The sequence below is a fragment of the Eucalyptus grandis genome, chromosome 6 (assembly GCF_016545825.1).
Source record: "Eucalyptus grandis isolate ANBG69807.140 chromosome 6, ASM1654582v1, whole genome shotgun sequence".
Lineage (NCBI taxonomy): Eukaryota > Viridiplantae > Streptophyta > Magnoliopsida > Myrtales > Myrtaceae > Eucalyptus > Eucalyptus grandis.
This window is the reverse complement of record NC_052617.1, coordinates 48210447-48231288: the sequence shown is the minus strand read 5'-3', so window position 1 is coordinate 48231288 and position 20842 is coordinate 48210447. Positions and strand designations below refer to the sequence as shown.

At 38.6% G+C, this 20842-nt stretch overlaps 1 protein-coding gene and 1 long non-coding RNA gene across 4 annotated transcripts; one reads left to right on the top strand and one right to left on the bottom strand.

The window, feature by feature from the left end:
- The first annotated feature begins 8956 nt into the window (after nt 1-8956).
- Nucleotides 8957-11652, top strand: LOC104450389 (probable amino acid permease 7). Its single transcript, XM_039314734.1, is given in 9 exon segments — nt 8957-9077; nt 9169-9276; nt 9399-9632; nt 9761-9873; nt 9979-10192; nt 10375-10508; nt 10611-10850; nt 11150-11402; nt 11405-11652. Coding segments are annotated over 8 exon segments (1404 nt in total). The 5' UTR covers nt 8957-9077; nt 9169-9206; the 3' UTR covers nt 11551-11652.
- Nucleotides 9436-13589, bottom strand: LOC120294574. Of its 3 annotated transcripts, none has more exons than XR_005551767.1 (4): nt 13147-13589; nt 9948-12906; nt 9662-9845; nt 9436-9576 (listed from the first exon to the last, which is right to left on the bottom strand). It is a non-coding gene; the product is annotated as an uncharacterized LOC120294574 (long non-coding RNA). The 3 variants fall into 3 exon arrangements; XR_005551766.1 differs by having other exon boundaries at nt 13211-13589; XR_005551768.1 differs by lacking the exon at nt 13147-13589 and adding an exon at nt 12994-13127.
- Nucleotides 13590-20842: the final 7253 nt, after the last annotated feature.

The window sequence follows — 20842 nt, the reverse complement described above, 5'->3', positions numbered from 1 at the left end:
AATTTTCATCCATCGGGAGTCGATTCTGGCTTCTCCAGAGGATGGGTAGTTTGCATCTCTAGGTGGGGAAATGATTTGGCTGTCCTCTTCACAACTTCGCTTATATAAAAGTCACTTCGAACTAAACAAAAACCACTTAGCTTATGGTTGTCCCTTCAGAATTTGAAAAGTAGAAAACAAATTTCAAGAAAAATATCAACGTCCGTGTGTGGAAACGAAATTTTTTTTAATGTATTTTCCAAAAAGAGTGCCATGGAAAGATGCGACCCGCAACATCTAGTCAAAAGAGCAGCTTTGAAGGGGATTGCGATGCTACTGATTAGCTGACGAAGAATTTTCTGGTCAATAACACCGTCTGACGAGCCCACCGTCTGCTGGGCAATGGGGTCCTGTGAACCTAAGCAGACAAGACCCACGGTCTCGTTCCCATCCCAGAAATCAACTCCCGCTGTCCGATGAAACCACATCTATTTTTGGCTCATGTAGACAAAAACTTTGACCATCGCTAAAGATGATGTTTGGTTTTAGCATTCCGGGATAGCCCTCGGGAGCACACACGACCCTCGAATATGCGGTTATCAAATTGATATCAAATAGATAAACATTGCTTCGAAGAGAATATGCCGTTAGATTCACTCCAGAAATTTGGATGATCATGAGATATTGAGGATGAGGACTGGCCCCTTGAATTTGAGGTCTGTGAATCTTGGACCATATACTCAAAAGTTAATGAAACTCTGCCATTTTCACATACCAACGAATATCTCCTAGGCCGAAAGACGGGAGCTCAAGGATTCCCCACATGAATCTCGTCAAGAGAAATGTTAAAGTTGTCAATATCGCTTGTTGCAGATTCGTTGTGGTCACATGTGTAAAGATTGTAAAGCTTTTGAGTTGAAAATTTGATTATGGAATCGGAGCATTCACCAAAGCCTCAACGCTCAAGAATCTCTTCAAGAGCAATTATGTGGTTGTCTCATGTTATTTCTCGTTTTCCCCTTGCTGCGGTAGGGATGGTCGTGATGACAAACAGTTTTTCATATCTCATTCATCATTTCACAATTCGAATTTTTTCCTTATCTTTCTAAATTTCAAACTAGGAAGAAAGACGGACATAGTATTACTATATAACCTGTCGGTTGAAATAAAGGGGACCGCAAGGAAGAGGATAAAGATAAGGCATGGTAATAAATGTTGCCTTTGTTTATTATTGTCCGGTGCATAAAATTAGAGGAACATCCAGGCTTGTCCTCACCTCAACCTTTACCTCCATCAAGGCCCTCTTTTTTGGATAAGCATAAAGACTTTTAAGCCATTAGTGTTGATTCACTGCCAGCTATTTCAACTTGCACCAGAATCAAACGTTATATTTAACTCGCATTGAAATTAAAACAAAATATCCACACAATAAGCAATTTGAGATTGATTCAAACATTATTTCCACTCACCATCACTAATTGAAAAACATATAGTTCAAAAATCGAAATATATAATTCTTATATGTTCTCTATTTTATGGATTCCGATTTCTATTTATTACTAAGCCGTGAGGTTGAAACATTTCCTTTTCAATTATAACTCTTGGATTATTGTTTGCATGTAGAAGCTCCATAAAATTTTCATGCAAAAAAACTGAGAAAGGGTCGGGTCAATTAGCACCGCTACTCCTATGCTATCTCAAAAGCAAGCCACCATCCAACTCAGAGGTTGATGGTCTCATGCATCATCTCGTCCCCTTTCATCGTCATTACAAATTGGAAAAATAAGGGGTGAGCCAAACCCAATAAATGGTATTTCTAGATTTAAGTTAGAAAATCACTTCACCACTCAACTTGGTACAAAGTATGAATACATATCAAGCAAATATGTATGCAATTATTTTACATTTCCTATTATAATGTGTTAAGCAATCAAAGAATAATATGGCACAACATTATACCATGCATTAGGTTGTTAATTCTCCTCCCAAATACTTACGAGGCATCTTAACTCTGGGGCATCACGACACATGAGGTATCCCAACTCATGGACATCTCAACTCTTGAGGCATTCCGAAACAAGGGGTATCTAAACTCATAGGACATCCCAATACATGAGATATTGTCACCATCAATGTGGGTGATGGAATTCTCATGTGAACAATGATAGACACACTTTTATAAGCATTTCAGCACATATTCCTAAACTAAATTAGTCAAATAATCGAGTAAGAAGAATTTTGTGGTCATATTCAATATACAAATATAATTAGAAGCTAGAATACATAGCTAATGATTATTTTCCGTTGGATATAAGTAGGCCAGTGAGTGTATCCTGAAAATTTAATATACTCAGTGAATGATTATATTTTCAAAAAATAAATCTGATCAAACAAGTGAATATACTCCTACGTAAGTGAATATATTTAGAAAGTGAATTTGCTCAAATAAGTGAATATACTCAGTAAGTGAATATAATCAAACAAATGGATATTTTAAGACTCAATAAGTGAATGAATTTGATTAAACAAATGAATATATTCGAACTTAGTTAATGAATGAATCTTATCAAAGAAATGAATATACTTAGACAAGTATATATACTCGATCAGTGGATATATTAAAAAAAAATGAATCTAATCAAACACATGGATATATTCAAAGTCGGTAAATAAATAAATCTGATCAAACAAATGAATATTTTTAAACTCAGTAACTGAATAACTCTGATTAGATAAACGAATATACTTAGTAAGTGAATATTTTCAAAATGAATCTAATCCAACAAATGGATATATTCAACCTTAGTAAGTGAATGAATTTGATCAAGCAAATGAATATATTCAAACTCAATGAGTAAATGAACTTGATCAAACAAATGATTATATTCAAACTCAATAAGTGAATGAATATGATGAAACAAATGAATATACTCAATAAGTGAATGAATCTAATCAAACAAATAAATATACTTAGATAAGTGAATATATTCAAAAAATGAATATAAAAAAAAATGGATAAATTCAGACTCAGCAAGTGAATGAACTTAATCAAATAAATGAATATTTTCAAACTTAGAAAGTGAATGTATTGGATCAAACAAATGAATATATTCAAACTCAGTAAGTAAATGAATCTGATATTTCAAATAAATACATTAAGACATGTGAATATACTCAGACGGATGAATATTATCAAACGAGTATAAGGTGGATATTACCTACAACAGTTAAATATGAAATTACAAAGACAACACTTCCAAGTTCAGATTCATTATTTTCACTTATAATACATATGATACCTTGAGAAAACCAATCAGTTACCTTTAAGCATGTACTTAACCAACATGATAAATCAAACATTTGCCACATCCGCACAATTGTTGCACACTATGATTACACATATCAACCAACCAAATTAAAAGTGCTAAGTAGATTAACCTAGCTAACGCCTAAAATTTTCACTTATTTCGAACGGACTTGAACAACTAAGTGCCTTCACCACCTTGTGACTTTTGTAAGATAAAACCCAAGGCCAAAAGTAGAAGGTTGAAAGTCGAGTGGCATGGCTAAAATGAATCAAATGTTATCAAGGTTAAAGTGATGCTTAGAAGTGGATTTTAGATGGAAGGATGCATGTAATCATATGTGGCAACGTCTAACTTATTTGATGGCCAAATGGAGAAGAGTTTGGTGATTAATATATTTGAGCGATGACAGCTTATTTTTTAGGTGTCATGTTTAGTATAATTTGAAAAATATCCATACCCATCAACAACTAAAATGATGATAACATCACTCTAATTATCAATGTTTATCAATTAAATTTCAACATGTCAGACTTGAAACAATTATGTTTCCGGAAAAATCATCCTCTGCACCTCACAAAATTTACGATCCAACTGAGATTTCTATGTGTTCGCCCAATTTCTAATCTAAATAATACTTTGTTTTATAGCCTAAATATTATTATTATCGGTTACGGAAATTCCATCACTGTCACCTTATTGGCTTAGCCATCATTCATCTTTGGAAGGAAATACGTCAAAGCAGCATGTGTACATTGGGGTCAAAATCAAATTGTAGAACTAATAGAGATCGCATTATCATCAATAGACTTGAGTTAGAAAAGTTCAGATAAATGTCACGCAAAGAATTTAGCAATTGTTGTATACGACTGGTCAAACTGTATGAGCACAAATATTCGGCCATCTTGAGACTTATAAACCATCCCTCCATGAATCAATTAACTCCCGGCCTTGTGATTCGAATTATGTTGCACCCGGTTTGTACAATTTGAATCCCAAGTCACGATGTATCAATATACAAGTGCGAATATTTGGTATTCTATTCTTAATTACCTTGGTTATGCAATAAACATAAGTATAAACATGTTGAGATTCTATTGTTTGTTGATACAAATCAAAAGTCACGTAGCCCATGAGCCGTGTTTATTGATTAACTAATTCACAGGAAGTTGTTCATATTTCTTCCAATTCCTGTCTTTATGTTCCCTAGAATAAAAAAAAAGAGTATAGAATTCCATTTGATAACATTAACTTATTTTTTAATTCTCTGGAATAGAAAAATAGTCGGGAAATAGATTTGAAATAGAAATAAAAAATAGAAAAACATAGCTTCTTATTCTCAATAACAATTTTTAGAAATAAGTCATTTTGTTTCTTTTATTTTCTTTTTTCTTTCTTATTCTACCTCGCTGCTTGCCGCTGCCCGTCGCCCCAGCCACCGATCGCCAAACATTGCCAAACACCGATCGCTAACATTCATCATACACCACCAGTTGCTAGTGGTTGGACGCCGCCGCCCCCACCACCACCACCGGTGGTTAGAGGAGGAGCAAGAAGAATAAGAGAGGGAAAAGAAATCTAAAAAATCATTAAAAATCAAAATAAATTCTACGTTACAAAAAAAAAAAAATGAATCGTATCAAACACATTCTTGTTCTTTTTCTATTTCGAGAATATAAATTCTAGTTACCAAACACGTTTTTTACTCAAATTTTTTTTCTAGAGAATAAAAATAAAAAAAGACTTTTTCTAAAAAGAACTTGTTCTCCGAAAGAAAATGTTACCAAATGCACCTTAATATTATAATGAAGAAATGAGAAACCCAAAAAAAAAAAAAAAAGTAATAATAAAGCATGGTAACGTTTATGTTCTTTTATTTTTCAATCCTTTTGCTCCTCGAAATAAAAAAAATAAAAAAGAACAAAAATCAATTTGCTAAAGTCAATTAATTTTTCTTTTCTTCTTCTTCTTCCTTGCCGCTTGTCACCCCATGGCGCCAACAAGCTCTGTCCACTAGTGGTGACGCTTGGCGGACGGCAATAGTGGCGGACGATGGCGGCCATGGAGGGCAACAAGCAATGAGGAAGAAGAAGGAAACAAAGAAAAGAAAATCTTTAAAAATTATTAAAAAATTAAAAGAAATTATTCGTTAAAAAAATTGCATATCATACCAAATGTCTTCTTATTCTTTTTATTTATTTCAATAATAGAAATTTTATATAGTTGTTAAATGTACTCTTCTACTCATAAATTATATTAAGAAATAAAAATAAAATTATTTCTGAAAAGAAATTATTTATCGAATAAAAATGTTACCGAACGTGACCTTGAGCGATTGTAACGTGCACATGGGACCAAGGGGGCAAATCTTCAATGATTCTCCGACTTGCAGCTCTGCACTCCACTGCCGGAAACTTGATTACGCGAGTCAACCTGGACAATCGAGATATAGCATTTCAAGAAGCGTCTTGAGTTTTATTATTTATCAATTTTCCGTGCTCCTGGCGTTAATGATCTGTCTTTAAATGCACGATAATCGACCCAACACGCAGCCGACGGCAACACGAAACAAACACAGCATGGGGGGATCAGCAGTAGGGGTGAGCATGGTCCGGGTTGGTCCGAGCCACCCCCTAACCCTAGGACCAACCCGCATAGTATCGATCCTCAATTTTTAGGACCGATGACCGACCCTACTGAGTCTGGGACCAAGGACCGGACCGACCCAATGAGTTTGGTCCGGTTCCAGGGTCAACCCGGGACCGATTGATAATTTATTTCGTCTTGTTTTTTATACTCCTTAAAAAAGTAAACCTATAAATTCAAATTACACATCCATCGACAATGCGGCATTGTGCAACTAAACTATAAATACCAATACAAGATCTCAAATGAAGCACAAAGTAGATATCACTAGTCAAGTTGTGTTTGGAAAGCAAGGGCAAGTTGAGCATTAGGGTTTCTAATTAGGGCTTCTTCTTTTTTCCTTTTGATTTACTCGGCGATAAGTGAGGCGACCGGCGCGAGTGGCGAGTGCAAGCGTCGAGTGTCGAGTGGGGTGAGCGTCAACTGGCAAGCGGCAAGCGTTTAGTGAGGCCAGCGGCAAGCAGCAAGCGGCGAGCGTTGAGCGAGACTAGCGGCGAGTGGTGAGTGGCGAGCGTTTAGCGAGGCCAGCGACGACAGCAAAGGGCGAGTGGTGAGTGGCGAGCGGCGCGAGCAGCGCGCACGATCAAAGGTGAGCGGCGCGGGCAACCAGAGGCGAGCGGGATGTTGCTACTTTTGATTTTGGCAAATTGAAGAACAAAGAAGACAAAATGGAAGAGAACGTACTTTGGGGAAGAAAGCTGTGAGGAGATTTACGGCATAAACTTCGCGCCATTTTGGACGTCGCGAGTCCATGACTATGAGGAATTCTTGGTCCTCACGGTGAAGAATGTACTCTGGAGTCTAGACTGTGGAGGAGGAGGTCGTGAAGACCTTTACGGCATAAACTTCACGCCTTTTGAAATTGGATGCCGTCTGTCCACGACTGTGAGCATGAGGAGTCAACAACTTTAACATCATTTTACTTAAGTTTGAATATATAAAATAATTATATATAATATAATATAATATAACATAAATTTTACTTAGGTTTGAATATATAAAAGAATTATAAATAATATAATATAATATAATATACGTGATTGGCCAAGATTGGATCGATCCAAAACTTTCGAGGACCGGCGATCAATCCGCGTGTTAGTCCGAAATTTCGGGACCAGGACCGACCCAAAGTCCCCTTTGGGAACCGGATCGGGACCCAGGCGAGTTGGGCCGGTCCAAGGTCGGTCCAGAGTCGACCCTAAACTGCTACTCACCCCTAATCAGCAGACTTCATCTTGGCAAAGGACGGTCAGCAATGGATGGTCTAAGAAGCAATTTCGAAGCAAGAACTTCCGTGTGGGTCTCGGTTGTTGACGCTGATGAACCGATTACTGTTGCTAGAGCTGTCGTACGTCCGCAGCACTCCCTCAAGTCAAGTCCACAGAATATGAAAGTCCAACACGTGTTCACAAGAAACAGCCAAATGTCACGGTCCAAAGAAATTAGGTGTCACGAACTCAAAAGCGCTTCTTATAAGATACTCTTTGTCTACTCTTATAATAAATGCGAATAAAAAAAAGATGCAATTTCTATCGGTACCCTTTCGGACGTAGTCATGTGAAATGATTCCGTGATAGTTTTTAATATACTATGAAAATAACAGTTTATTCTCAATCACAAAAAAATCTATCACAAATAATTATAAATTATTGTGAGATTCACTTTTTAAAAAATTTATAACTAATAACGGTTATTTTTGCTTAGAAATTCTTCTATAAATAGAAATAAAAAAATATATTTCTGTTCCAGAAACTATTTCTGCAACATAATGATTATCATGCGCGCCCTAAATATAACCTTCAAAACATGATACAAAAAGTTGGTGACGTTCTCTGAGGTAACAAGAATCAGAATTTTTTCGAAGCGTAAGATCTTCGAGGGAGTTTGGCTCCGGTGACTGTCATTTCTGTTCAAGTAGGCACTCGTCTGTCTTGGACCATCAAAGACGGAATCCGTAAGATCTTCATGGGAGGTTGGCTCCGGTGACTGTCTTTTCCGTTCAAGTAGGCACTCGTCTGTCTTGGACCATCAAAGACGGAATCCGTCCACGTCTTCTTTCATAGCTGTGGAATAGGGATGAGGACTTGACCACCCACCCACTCGCCCATTTGAATTTTACGAGGTGTACAATCATTTGTTTTTGACTTTCCATATCTATATTATGAGGTGAAAAATCACACTAGGTGAAAGCCCTTTGTACGACCGGGAGGAAGATATTTTCTTGAACAAGAGAATTTTTATTTCGAAAGTAGGCAGATCTCGTCCTGATTCCAAGAGAGATGGATTCACATTTGGTAATATTGAGTGCATGCGTAGTGAAAGAAAAAAGTCAGCATGTTTAGATGTCTAGAGTTAAAAGAAGCCATTCCTTAACTCAATGTTTTAAACTTTTGAGCATGTCAATGGGCTCATTTATGAGTTTTCTCTAAGATATTCCATTACTAGGTATTGGACTTATATGGTGTTCTCCAGATAAAAGAAAATATATGCACAGTAGTTGCTGACTGTTCCGTGTGCATACATTCAGCATTAGAGTTGCTATTGATCAAGTCTCCTTCATTTTTCTACATAAATGATAGAACCATTTACCTCATGAGGCTGCTGATCTGAAATGGTGATTTCTGGTGAAACTCTAGGATCATATCTAACATCGGCCACACAAACCAACAGCCAATTCCAGTGACTGAGAATGACTGAAATGACTTTTTTGAAGAAAAATCAATACAGAAGGGAGTAGTCGAAGCTGAATGAGAAGAGAGCTTGCTGTCGAGCTCATCTTCTTCTTTCTTTCATGGTCTTTTCATCTTGAGAGCTCGATTTTCAGTCGTTCTGTTTTTACATGATTTTTTATATAACAACAGAGAAAAAACTTCTAGATCTAAACCAACCAATCCTTGAATGACAGCTCAGCACACGCACACATAACTGGAAAATATGGCTCATGCATATGTGTACAAGAAAGAACTCTGCTGAAGCAAACGGCGTAGTTTTACACCCTTTTAATTTGACTGACTGCTCCTTCTTCACTCCAATCCTTGTGTTCCTTTTGACTTTCATTGCTGAGTTTCTTCCTGCTGCTTCCTTCTAAGCATTTGCAGCGCTGCATTCTCAACAGTTGTCCGGAGAAGAATACATCAATTGCAATTGGTAAGAATGCAATTGCAGATGCTTATACACGGTGCAAAATTTCTTCTGATATGAATAACTTGAGCTACTCCCATCTTTGTGTCATGGGTAGGAAAATCGTCAAATTTGAATCTTCTGTACTGCATAAGAATGGCTGTTCATCGCTCCCTCGAGGTTGCTGACGGTACCTTGGACGACGATGGGCGCTTGCGGAGAACGGGTCAGGCTCTCTTTAAATTATTTGTGTTATTCACGTATTGTTCCTTTGAGCGCTTTGGAATTTGGATCTGATGCCAGGGTCTGAGTATTAAGCACGAATCTAAAGTTGCTCGACTTACTCAGGAACCTTATGGAGTTGCATAGCTCATATCATCACCGCGGTCATTGGAGCCGGAGTTCTGTCTCTAGCTTGGAGTACGGCACAGCTGGGGTGGATAGGGGGGCCAGTGTCCTTGCTTTGTTTCGCGATAATCACCTACATCTCCGCTTTCCTTCTGTCAGATTGTTACCGGTCTCCTGACTCCATAAAAGGAACGCGGAATTATTCTTACATGGATGCGGTTAGAGTAAATCTTGGTAGGAAAACAACTAAGTCTTTAACTTACTTTATTATCCGAATGGTTGTCTGATTTCGCGTGAGAGAATTTACTTTAGATGGTGGTCCTCGGTGTGTCGATCCTACTATGTTCAGTTGTCCATTTCAGGTACGAAAAGAACGTGGGTATGTGGTTTGCTTCAGTATCTGAGCTTGTATGGCACAGACATAGCCTACGTTATAACTACTGCAACCTGTATGAGGTACTATGCTCTGAGTAATGTATAGTAATATTATGCTGGCGAATGTGCCATATTTTAAGGGAATTTTTCTTGGAGACTGAATTTGGCGTTTACCTGGAAAATTTGCATCCATTTGTGGATGCAGGGCTATTGGGAATCGAATTGCTATCACAGAGAAGGGCGCAATGCTCGGTGTCACTATGGTAGTAGCTTCTACATGGTGCTATTCGGGATTATACAGATCGTAATGTCGCTGATACCAGACATGCACAATATGGAATGGCTTTCAGTTGTTGCCGCGATCATGTCCTTCTCTTATTCTTCCATTGGACTAGGACTCAGCTTTGCAAAAGTCATAGGTTGGTGTGTTTGCTGTCATCTGTCCAGACTTGAGAGAATGCTTGACCCTTTGAAGGGAACATAATAAAATTGAATCGGTCCCTTTTGCTGTCAGATAAATGGAGGAACAACTTCGTACTTAGTATCCTATAGAGCTCCTAGGAGTTCTGTGACGACTCTCTCGATTTCTTGTGATCTCCAGAAAATGGAAGAATCGCGGGAGGGATTGCAGGAGTTCCGGCTGCTAAAGTTGAGAAAAAGTTATGGAATACCTTTGAGGCGCTTGGAGATATTGCTTTTTCGTATCCATATTCACTCATTCTTCTTGAGATACAGGTGAGACCTTGGCTTTATTATTTGAACTGAGTCAGTTTCTATTTCAGAACAATCCGCAAGGCCTAGAGGCTTACCGAATCTTTGAGTTTCTGTCACATTCAGGACACTTTGAAGTCCCCTCCACCAGAAAACCAGACGATGAAAAGGGCCTCCATGGTCGCAGTCTTCATAACCACCTTCTTTTACTTCTGCTGCGGATGCTTTGGATATGCAGCCTTTGGTGACGAAACGCCTGGGAATCTCCTGACTGGGATAGTGAACGGGGAGGGATTCTTTGAGCCCTTCTGGCTGGTCGACTTTGCGAACGTGTGCATCATTGTCCATTTGGTTGGAGGATACCAGGTATATGTATGACCAATACCCGACTTCTCGAAAAAAGGAACTGAACGATACCTGCCTTCAGTTTTTATCTCAATATTAAACTTGTTTTCAATCTTCAATTGGTTATGCACTCTGACAACTGTCAATTTTAGAGTCTCGAAACCCTGAAAAAACTGGAGAAGAATCAAATCGAAATAATCACAACAGTCATACGCACTTTTTCACGCAAAAAATTTACAGAGATAGCAGTAAGAGTTTCTTGATTTGATTAAGCCTTTGAAAACATGGTCACATCATTTATGCTGAGTCTCTTCGAACAGATGTTCAGTCAGCCCATATATGCAGCAGCAGAGAGATGGTCCAGCAGCACATACCCAAATAGCAGATTTGTGAACAAATTCTACACATTCAGGCTTCCCTTGGTGCCGGCTATTCGGATGAATCTTTTCAGGCTGTGCTTCCGCACAGTATTTGTCATATCCACAACTGGAATCGCCTTAATCTTTCCATATTTCAACTCGGTTCTAGGAGTGTTGGGCGCGTTGAACTTTTGGCCCTTGGCGATATATTTCCCGTGGAGATGTACCTTGTGCAAAAGAAAATCGGTGCTTGGACAAGAAAATGGGTCATCCTTAAGATATTTAGCATTGTCTGCTTTCTTGCGACAGTTTTATGCTTCATTGGCTCATTTGAGGCACTTATCAGAGCCAAACTAAGATAAGAAACTGTAATTTTCCTTCCTTATGGTAAAACACAAAAGGGTAATTCAGATGAAAGAATTCTTGTTTGTTAAGGTGAAAAAGGGAGCACCTAAGTTCTTCAATTGCTGATGTACAAAATATTCATGCTGCACACTTATTCAGGGATTCGAGTGACACAGAATGAAAAAAACACAAAATGAGCAGAAAGTAGGCCTTAAGTGGCCTATGAATAGATATAATCCCACCCCTGCATTTAATACTATCAATGGTTGCGATTAACCAGGTCCAAAATAAGTTGAGTCTGAGTTTGGACAAATTTCATGCAGATAATCCTTGCATCTTAGAATCTCAACTCTTCCTTCAGATCTCAAGTACAGAATCATTAGTCTCACTTGAAGGTGGTGGTTGCTTGAGTTTAGGTAAGACAGGAGCTTCTCTCCAATTTTTAACAGCTAAAAAGTAAAAAATATACATGCACCCTCTGTTGTGTCAATACTCAATAGCATGCACCAAACATGGTGTGGCCAATCAGTCACCTTTCTAGTTTGTGAATGCGTCCTTAAAATATATATATATATATAGAAAATAGATATGCAGATCGACGAAGAACTACATTAGTGACAAACGGAAGCCTGAGAATTATATTTTGCACTTCATCTTCTCGGTCAACAAGATTCTTACACTCTCATGTCAAGAGACTTCATAAAAGAGAGGGCTGATAATAGTCCTGGACATAAGATATCAAAAGACAACTGGGACCAAATTGTTCATGTCAAAGTAATTGCTAAGAAGCAGCAAGCACCAGCAATTCTTGCATTTACAAAATGATTAGGTGTCTAATGCGTTAGCACTAGGAGTGGTAGAATGAGTGCCAGAAAGACCCACGCGCAACAGCCTCAACTTTTGTAAAAGACAAGCTCTTCCATGAGGCAATTATGTGTGACCTTAACTGTTAACACACCAGCTCTAGCAGAAACCCGATACAGTCAACTACATACACACGCAGAGAGAGAGAGAGAGAGAGGTTTGAACCAAACATCTTGTGGGTGAGCTACCTGCCCTTCTCTCACACACAACATGGCATTGAATTCTTTAATTAAATCATGGGCCTTCGATGGTAACTCGGGCTATATTGAACAGAGCCACATGCAAGGCAAACCCTTAATATAAGAAGACACACCTCCCTTTATTTAAAAACACACACCATATCTTCACATTCACATACCTGATAGAAAATTGGCTAGATAACTGTCCTGCTTGATTTCCTTTCCAAGAAGCACACAAAGAAGAGGGAAAAATTTCCTTGAAAAGAGTGCAAGTAGAGAAATCATCTTCCTTGGCTTTTTTCATCCAACACTATCGACTCCTTCATCTATCTGTACCAAAGCAACAGAATTTCCTAAGATACAAAAATACAGAAGACGGGGCACATTCCTTCTTGTGAGAAGGATAGGACAATGGACCTGAAGAAGACAATAAGCTCGCCTCTTACATCACCTAGCACGGAACCTGTAACTGGCGGCTCATTCCCAAGATTGCCGGTTCTCTCTCTCTCTCTCTCTCTCTCTCTCTCTCTCTCTAAGCCAAAGGAAAAAAAAAAAAAGCAACTAAATTACCAATAATCAATGTGTAGACCGGCATAGATGTGGAAAAAGCTGTAGGCTGCGATGGACTACCTACCTCCGACCAGACTTCAGAATCAGAGGAGCAAACCATCATGAGGCTCCATGCTGTCCTTGGTTACCGGTAAATCAATCAATCAATCAATCCATTCTTCCGCGTCATATTCTTCTGCAGAAGCTTGTTCTCAACTCCTCTACATGACCGCCGTTCTGTTCTTCCATGAGTACCAAGTGGTTGTTTATTACCTCCCATGAATTAAAATCCCAGTTGGGTTTTGCTACGGGTGGTCGATAATTGCAGCTCAGTTGCCGGGTCGCACGGAAATGAGGTCAAGAACTACTGGAACACCAAGCTGAAAAAGAAGCTTGCAGGAATGGGAATCGATCCGGATACTCTCAAGCCATTCTCCCACCTCATGGCTGAGATTGCTACGGCAATGCCCCCACCGCACGTGGCTAATCTAAAGGCTCCGACTTAAACACTTTGATTTCTTGCTCAAAAAAAAAAAAAAAAAACTCTTTGATTTTTTGTTAATTCTGAACTCCATGAACTTTCATAGCATGTAAATTTTGACACGTGAATTCACCTGTAAATTTTCGACCAAAAAAAAAAAAATCACCTGTAAATTTTTTTGTTATTTTCTGAAATTGAATAATATTTCAAATTTTGACAGGAAAGCGAAAAGATACATTTTTTTTTTTTTTTTTATCTTTCTAATTTTGCTTAATCCAAAGGCCTTAAATTTTTCCTTATTCTATAGGTCCGACTTGAATGGTCCAAGCCCAACTTCCAGATCGCGCCCAAGGAAAGCTGAACGGGGCCTATCCGTCTCAATTACAGCAACAAAAGCAATGAAATGGCCCACGAATTCTTTCCTCTCTCTTTTTTTTTAACCTTTTAATCCAATTAGTAATTTATTAAAAATTGGTTGTAATGAATCTTTCAAGGTGTCCATTCATGCCAGATAACCATGTCTTAGACAGAAAAGATTTTTCGTGATCTTTTTTCACAAGGAGTTTTTTCTTGTTGTTAGAAATTTGATGTTAAGCCTAATTCATGCTTAGAGAAGTTCCCATTGAATGAGATCTTGAAATAAATGAAATTTTCTTCCACTAGGAGTCGAATCTGGCTTCTTCTAGGGTATAAGAAGTTTGCGTTTCTAGGTGGAAAAATGATTTGGCTGTCCTCTCCACAACTTCGTTTATATAAAAAGTCACTTCAAACTTTTATTTTGGTCATCCGAAACAAAAAAAAAAAAAAAAAAAATTTATTTATGATTATCCCTTCAGAATTTACAAATAGAAAACGAATTTCATGAAAAAATATCAACATCGGAAAAAATATTTTCCAGAAATAGAACTTTTATATATTTTCCAGAAAGACTATTATGAAAAGATGCGACCCACAACATTTAGACAAAAGAGCGGCTTCAAAGGGGATTGTGATACTACTAATTAGCTAAGAAGAATTTTCCATTTAATAACACACTGTCAGGTGAGCCCACTATCTGCTGGGCAATGGGGCTTGTTTGGTAACACTCTTTGAAACAACTAATCTGTTTTTTTGTTCTAGGGAGCTAAAAAAAATAAAAATCCATTTAGAAAAAAAAATTGTTCTGAGAACAAAAATCAGTCTTTTTGTTCTCGAAAATATATTTGAAACAAATTAAGAAGTAGAAAAAAGTTACTTCTTATTCCTAGAAACAATTCCTAGAATCAATTCCAATTTTTTTTTATCTTCTCTTTTCTTCTTATTTCTCTTATTCCTTTCCCTTTTCTTCTTCTTCATTTTGGCTAGTTGCCGGCCTCAGCCATGGCCGACAATCGGCCAGACGAGGGTCGGTGACCTCGCCGAAGCATCGTTGGCCCCTAGCGATGCCGAGCCACAACAAGGCTTGTCTTGGCTAGGTGAGGTCGACCTTTCCTAGATTTGGCGAGGTCAAGCTCGTCCAGCCAAGACGAGGTCAAGCCTCGCATAGCCACAACAAAGCTTAGCCTCGTCGGGCCAGGGCGAGAACAACCTTGCGCTGCCTAGGTAAGGTCAAGCCTCATTAGTAGCCCAACAAGGCTAGCCTAGCCATCGGCCAGGCTTGACCTCGCCCTAATCTAGCAAGGCTAAGGCTCACCTTAGTCAGGCAAGCCTCTAGCAAGTTCATCGGACCTCGTCGAATCGGTCGTCGGCCACCACCATGGCTGGTGATTGGCTACAAAGAAGGAGGAAGAAGAAGAGAAAAAAATAATATATATATATATATATATATATATAATAAAAGCATTAAAAAATTAAAAGAAACAAAAAAAATATTAAGAATCCTACCAAACGCATTTTTGTCTTGGAAATGGAAATTTTGAATAATTACCAAATGTTTTTTTTTGCTTAGAAATTGTTATTGAGAATAAAATCAGAAAAAACAATTTCTAATAAAAAATTATTCCCGAAAAACAGAATCATTACCAAACGTATCTTAAGTAGACAAGACCTACGGTCTCATTCCCATCCTAGAAATTAACTCCGCTAGCCGATGAAACCGCATCTATATTTGGCTCATGTAGACAAAACCTTTGACCACTGCTAAAGAAGACGTTCGGTTTTAGCGTTCTGGGATAGCTCTCGAGAGCACAAACAACACTCGGATCCCCTCTATGAAATGTTTTTAAAGCGTAATAAGAACATGGTCGATGGATACTTTCTTCATTTACTACTCGTTTGCTGAATTATTAGAAATTCCATTGAGATATGATCCGCACGCCTTTGTCAAATCAAAAACAAAGAATCACGGCACCTGAAGTGCTAAAACTTGGTACGGAGGGACACTTTGGTGCCAAAAGTTAGGAAAGTGACACTTAAGTGCCAAAATCAGAGCAAAATAAATCACTTAAGTGCCAATTCGGCCAAAATATTGACATGCGATTTTCCGACGAGGTAAGTGCAAAACGATGTCGTTTTGCATACCGATGTGGCTTAAAAATGCAAAAACGATGTCATTTTGCCTCGACGTGATAAAAATTTAATATAAACATAATTAAATTAAATTTAAAACTAAACTTATTTAAAACATTTAAAAATACAAATTCAAATATTTAAAATAATAATAATAATAATAATAATAATAATAATAATAATAATAATAATAATAATAATAATAATAGTTTTAAAAAAGGAGGGGAGGGAGATGGCCGAGCCCTCGCCGCCGCCTCCGTCGGGAAGGGCCGGTGACGAAGGGGGAGGGTCGGCCGAGGTCATCGGCCAAGGGCATTTTATCAAGTATGATTTGAGCTCACTCATACTTTGTTGAATGGACTCCCAAGTTTAATCGAGATTTTGTTCTTATGAGCACAAACTTCTAAAAATTACAAATCTTCTCTATCTCTAATCTCAATGACAATCATAGGGGTTTTGGTATTTCGTTAAATTATGAAGATTTACTTCTCCACATGTTAAATACGTGTTTATTTAAATATATTATGGTTATTTCCGTACAACAATGATGTAGAGGAAGTCAAATCTAGGCGTGCACCGCTTACTAACAACGTCGTAATTATTGAAGAATGAATTTTTTACATATGCTCATCATTGATGAAGACACGAGATCCAATAATCAATCGCTGATTTTGTTTGACAGATCTGTTCATGTGGAATGAGTTTGTGCTTAACTTTACAATTACTCCATCAATTCTCTTATGAACAGATTTGTCAAACAAAATTAGCGACCGAACATTGGATCTCGTGTCTTTATCAATGATGAGCATACGTAAAAAATTCCTTCTTCAATAATTATGATGTTGTTAGTAAGCGGTGCACGCCTAGATTCGACTTCCTCTACATCATTCTTGTACGGAAATAACCATAATAGATTAAATAAACACACATTTAACATGTGGAGAAGTAAATCTTCATAATTTAACGAAATACCTAAACCCCTATGATCGTCATTGAGATTAGAGATAGAGAAGATTTGTATTTTTTAGAAGTTTGTGCTCATAAGAACAAAATCTCGATTAAACTCAGGAGTCCATTCAACAAAGTATGAGTGAGCTCAAATCATACTCGATAAAATGCTTGAGTTTGCTAATTAATGTATTAAGGTGGCAACGGCTTAGTCTTTGGGTGTCATGTTTAGTAAAAGAGTCTTTATTTGAGTGAGACACTTAGCCTTGCATATATTCTTAAAAAGCCAAGCGTACTTTATGTGGCTTAGTATGGTTAAAGAAGAGGGTGATCCTGTTGAAACTTCACTTCAGCAAATGAGTGGTGAGCTACAATTATCGTAACTGGGTCATTATTAGTATTAATTAATTATAATTAAAATAACTTAACATGTCAAAATTATTGATAAACCTTGCCGTATACTTAGAAAATCTTGGTTTAATAAATATAAACTCTATAATCATTCAAAAAAATTCAAAAAATATATGTACCCATCAACTAAAATGACTGTAACACCACTCTAACTATCAACGTTTATCAATAACTAAAATGACGGTAATATCACTCTAATTATCAACTTTATCAATAAAATTTCAACACATCGGACTCGGAACGATTATGTTTGGGGAAATCATCCTCCACGCCTCACAAAATTTATGATTCAATTAGGATTTATACGTGTCCATCCAATTTCTAAGTTATATAATAACCGATCACTGGAAGCGAGAACTTCCATGTGGCTCTCGGTTATTGACGCTAATAACCGATCACTGTTGCTAGCGCTGTCATGCGTCCGCAGCACTCCCTCAGGTCAAGTCCACAGAACATGAAAGTCCAAAAACGAGGTAAAAAAAGGTAATGTCACTGCCCAAGGAAATTAGCTTTTGTAGTGCTTACGCTAGAATACTCTAGAGGGCGAAAATATACATTCCTGTAATAAATGCAGGTAAGCGAAGAGATGCAATTTTTACTGTGAGATTGAAAACAGATCGACGGCTACTATTGAGCCTATACTGATATAAAGAGGAGCACCCTCTTTCGTTTGTATCCATGTCACAAATAGTAGAACCTTCAAAATATAATACAAAGCTGAAGTCGGCAAAATTCTTGAGTACAATGCTGGTTCAAAAGATGAAGGCGACTTCAGTTGGCGACGTTCTCCAAGGTAACAAGGATAAAAACTATTTTGAAAGTGTAAGATCTTCAAGGGAGATTGGCTCCGGTGATTGTCTTTTCTGTTCAAGTAGGCACCTGTGTGCGGGTCTTGGACCATCAAAGACAGAATCCGTCCAAGTCCTCTTTCATAGCTGTGGATTAAGGATGAGGACTTGACCACCCACGCACTCACCCATTTGAATTTTACGAGGTCTACGATCATTTATTTTTTATTTTTCATATCCGTATTGTAAGGTGAAAAATCAAACTGGGTAAACGCCACATGTACGAGTCGGAGAAAGACGTTTTCTTTAACGAGAGAATTTTTATTTCAAAAGCAGGCAGATCTTGTCCTGATTCCTAGAGGATAGATTCACGTTTGATGATATTGGTTGCATGCGTAGCGTGCGTAGTGTGCGTAGTGAGAGAAAAAGGTCGCGTGTTTAATCTTTGCGTTCGTTTCACGGAAAATAACTTTCAAAAAAATGTTTTTCGGATTTTCCGATGTTCGTTTCACGGAAAATCAACAACTCAAGGAAAATATTTTCCATCAACAGTAAAATTTACATGCAAATCTAAGGAAAATGTTTTTCACTCCCGAAAAGTGGAAAACATTTTCCACAACTTCCTCTTTTTTTTTTTTTTTTCTTTCTTTCCTTTTCATTTTTCTTCCTTAGCTTGGCCGGTGGCCGGCCTCGACAGCGGCCGACGACCGGCGACCGGCCGCGGTCGCGAGCCAGCTCGAGCTCCGCCCCGGGCCGGCGAGGCTCCGCCTAGCTCGATCTGTGGAAGCCCAGCTCGCCCGAGCTCGGCGAGCTCGAGCCTCACCAGATCGGGCGAGGCGAAGCCTCGCCGGCTTGGGGCGGAGCTCGGCCTCACCCGGATCCGGCAAGCCGGGCGGGGCTCGGGCCTCGCCCGAGCTCCGCCGCTAGATCCGGCGAGCTCGCGGCTCGCGGACCTCGGCGAGCCTCCGCAGCAAGGCCCGAGCCCGCCCGGCTCGCCGAACCGCGACCGGACCTTGGTCGGCGGATCGGCGACCGGATCTTGGTCGGCCGCCATCGTCGGGCGTGCGGCGGCGGAGGAAGGAGGAAGAAGGAGGAGCGGCGGCGGAGGAAGGAGGAGGAAGAAGGAGGAGCAGCGGCGGAGGAGGAAGGAGGAGGAAGAAGGAGGAGCGGCGGCAGAGGAATGAGGAAGGAGGAGGAAGGAGGAAGGAGAAGGAAAAAATAAAAAAAAATAAAAAAAGAAAAAAAGAAAGAAATTAGTTAACGAACAGTGGAAAATGTTTTCACTCAAAATTTAAGTATTAGCCGAACACCGAAAAATATAGCAATTTTCCTGGAAAATAACTTATGGGAAAATGTTTTCCGGAGATGGTCAATTTTCCGTGAAACGAATGGAGCATAAATGTCGAGAGTTAAACGAAGCCATTCCATAAATTTTGAGTATGTCAATGAGCTCATTTATGAGTTTTCTTTGAGATATTCCATTATGCAGGTATTGGACTCATTCGTTGTTCTCCAGATAAAAGAAAATATATGCACAGTAGTTGCTGACTATACCGTGTGCATACATTCAGCATTAGAGTTGCTATTGATCAAGCCTTCGTTTTTCTACATAAATGATGGAAACATTACTGCAGGAGGTTGCTGATCCGAAACGGTGATTTCTGGTGAAACTCTAGGATTATATCTAATATGGATTACACAATCTAACGGCCAATTCAAATGACTGAAATGACTTTTGCTGTCCAGAGAAGAATACATCAATTGTAATTGGTAAGAATGCAATTCCAGAAGCTTATGCACGGTGCGAAATTTCTTCTGATACAAATAACTTGAGTTCCTCCCATTTTTAACAGCTAAAAAGTGAGAATATAAATACACCCCGTCACATGCTTGAGTTGTGTCGATAGCATGCACCAATTATGTTTTGGCCAATCAGTTACCTTTCTAGTTTGTGAATACGTCTTTGAAAAGAAAAATAATAATAATAAACATGCAGATCGACAAAGAATTACATCAATGACAAACAGAAGCGTGAAAATTATTATATTTGACACATCATCTTCTTGGTCGACAAGATTCTTACACTCATGTCAAGAGACTTCATAAAAGAGAGGACTGATAATTAGTCCTGGACATAAGATGTCAACAGACAACTTGGACTAAATTGTTCATGTCAAAGTAATTGCTAAGAAGCAGCAAGCACCAGCCATTCTTGCATTCACAGAATGATTAGGTTTCTAATGCGTTAGAACTAGGAGCGGTAGACCGAGTCCCAGAAAGACCCACACGTGCAACAACCTCGGAAAGACAAGCTCTTCCATGAGGCAATCACGTGTGACCTTAACTGTTAACACACCAGCTTTAGCAGAAACCTGATACAGTCAACTACGTACACACGCAGAGAGAGAGAGAGAGATTTTGACCAAGCAACTTGTGGGTGAGCTATCTGCCCTTCTCTCACACACACCATGGCGTTGAATTCTTTAATTAAATCATGCACCTTCGATGGTAACTCGGGCTATATCACACAAAGCCACATACAATGCAAACCCCTAATATAAGAAGACATCCCTCCCTTTGTTAAAGACCACACACCATTTCT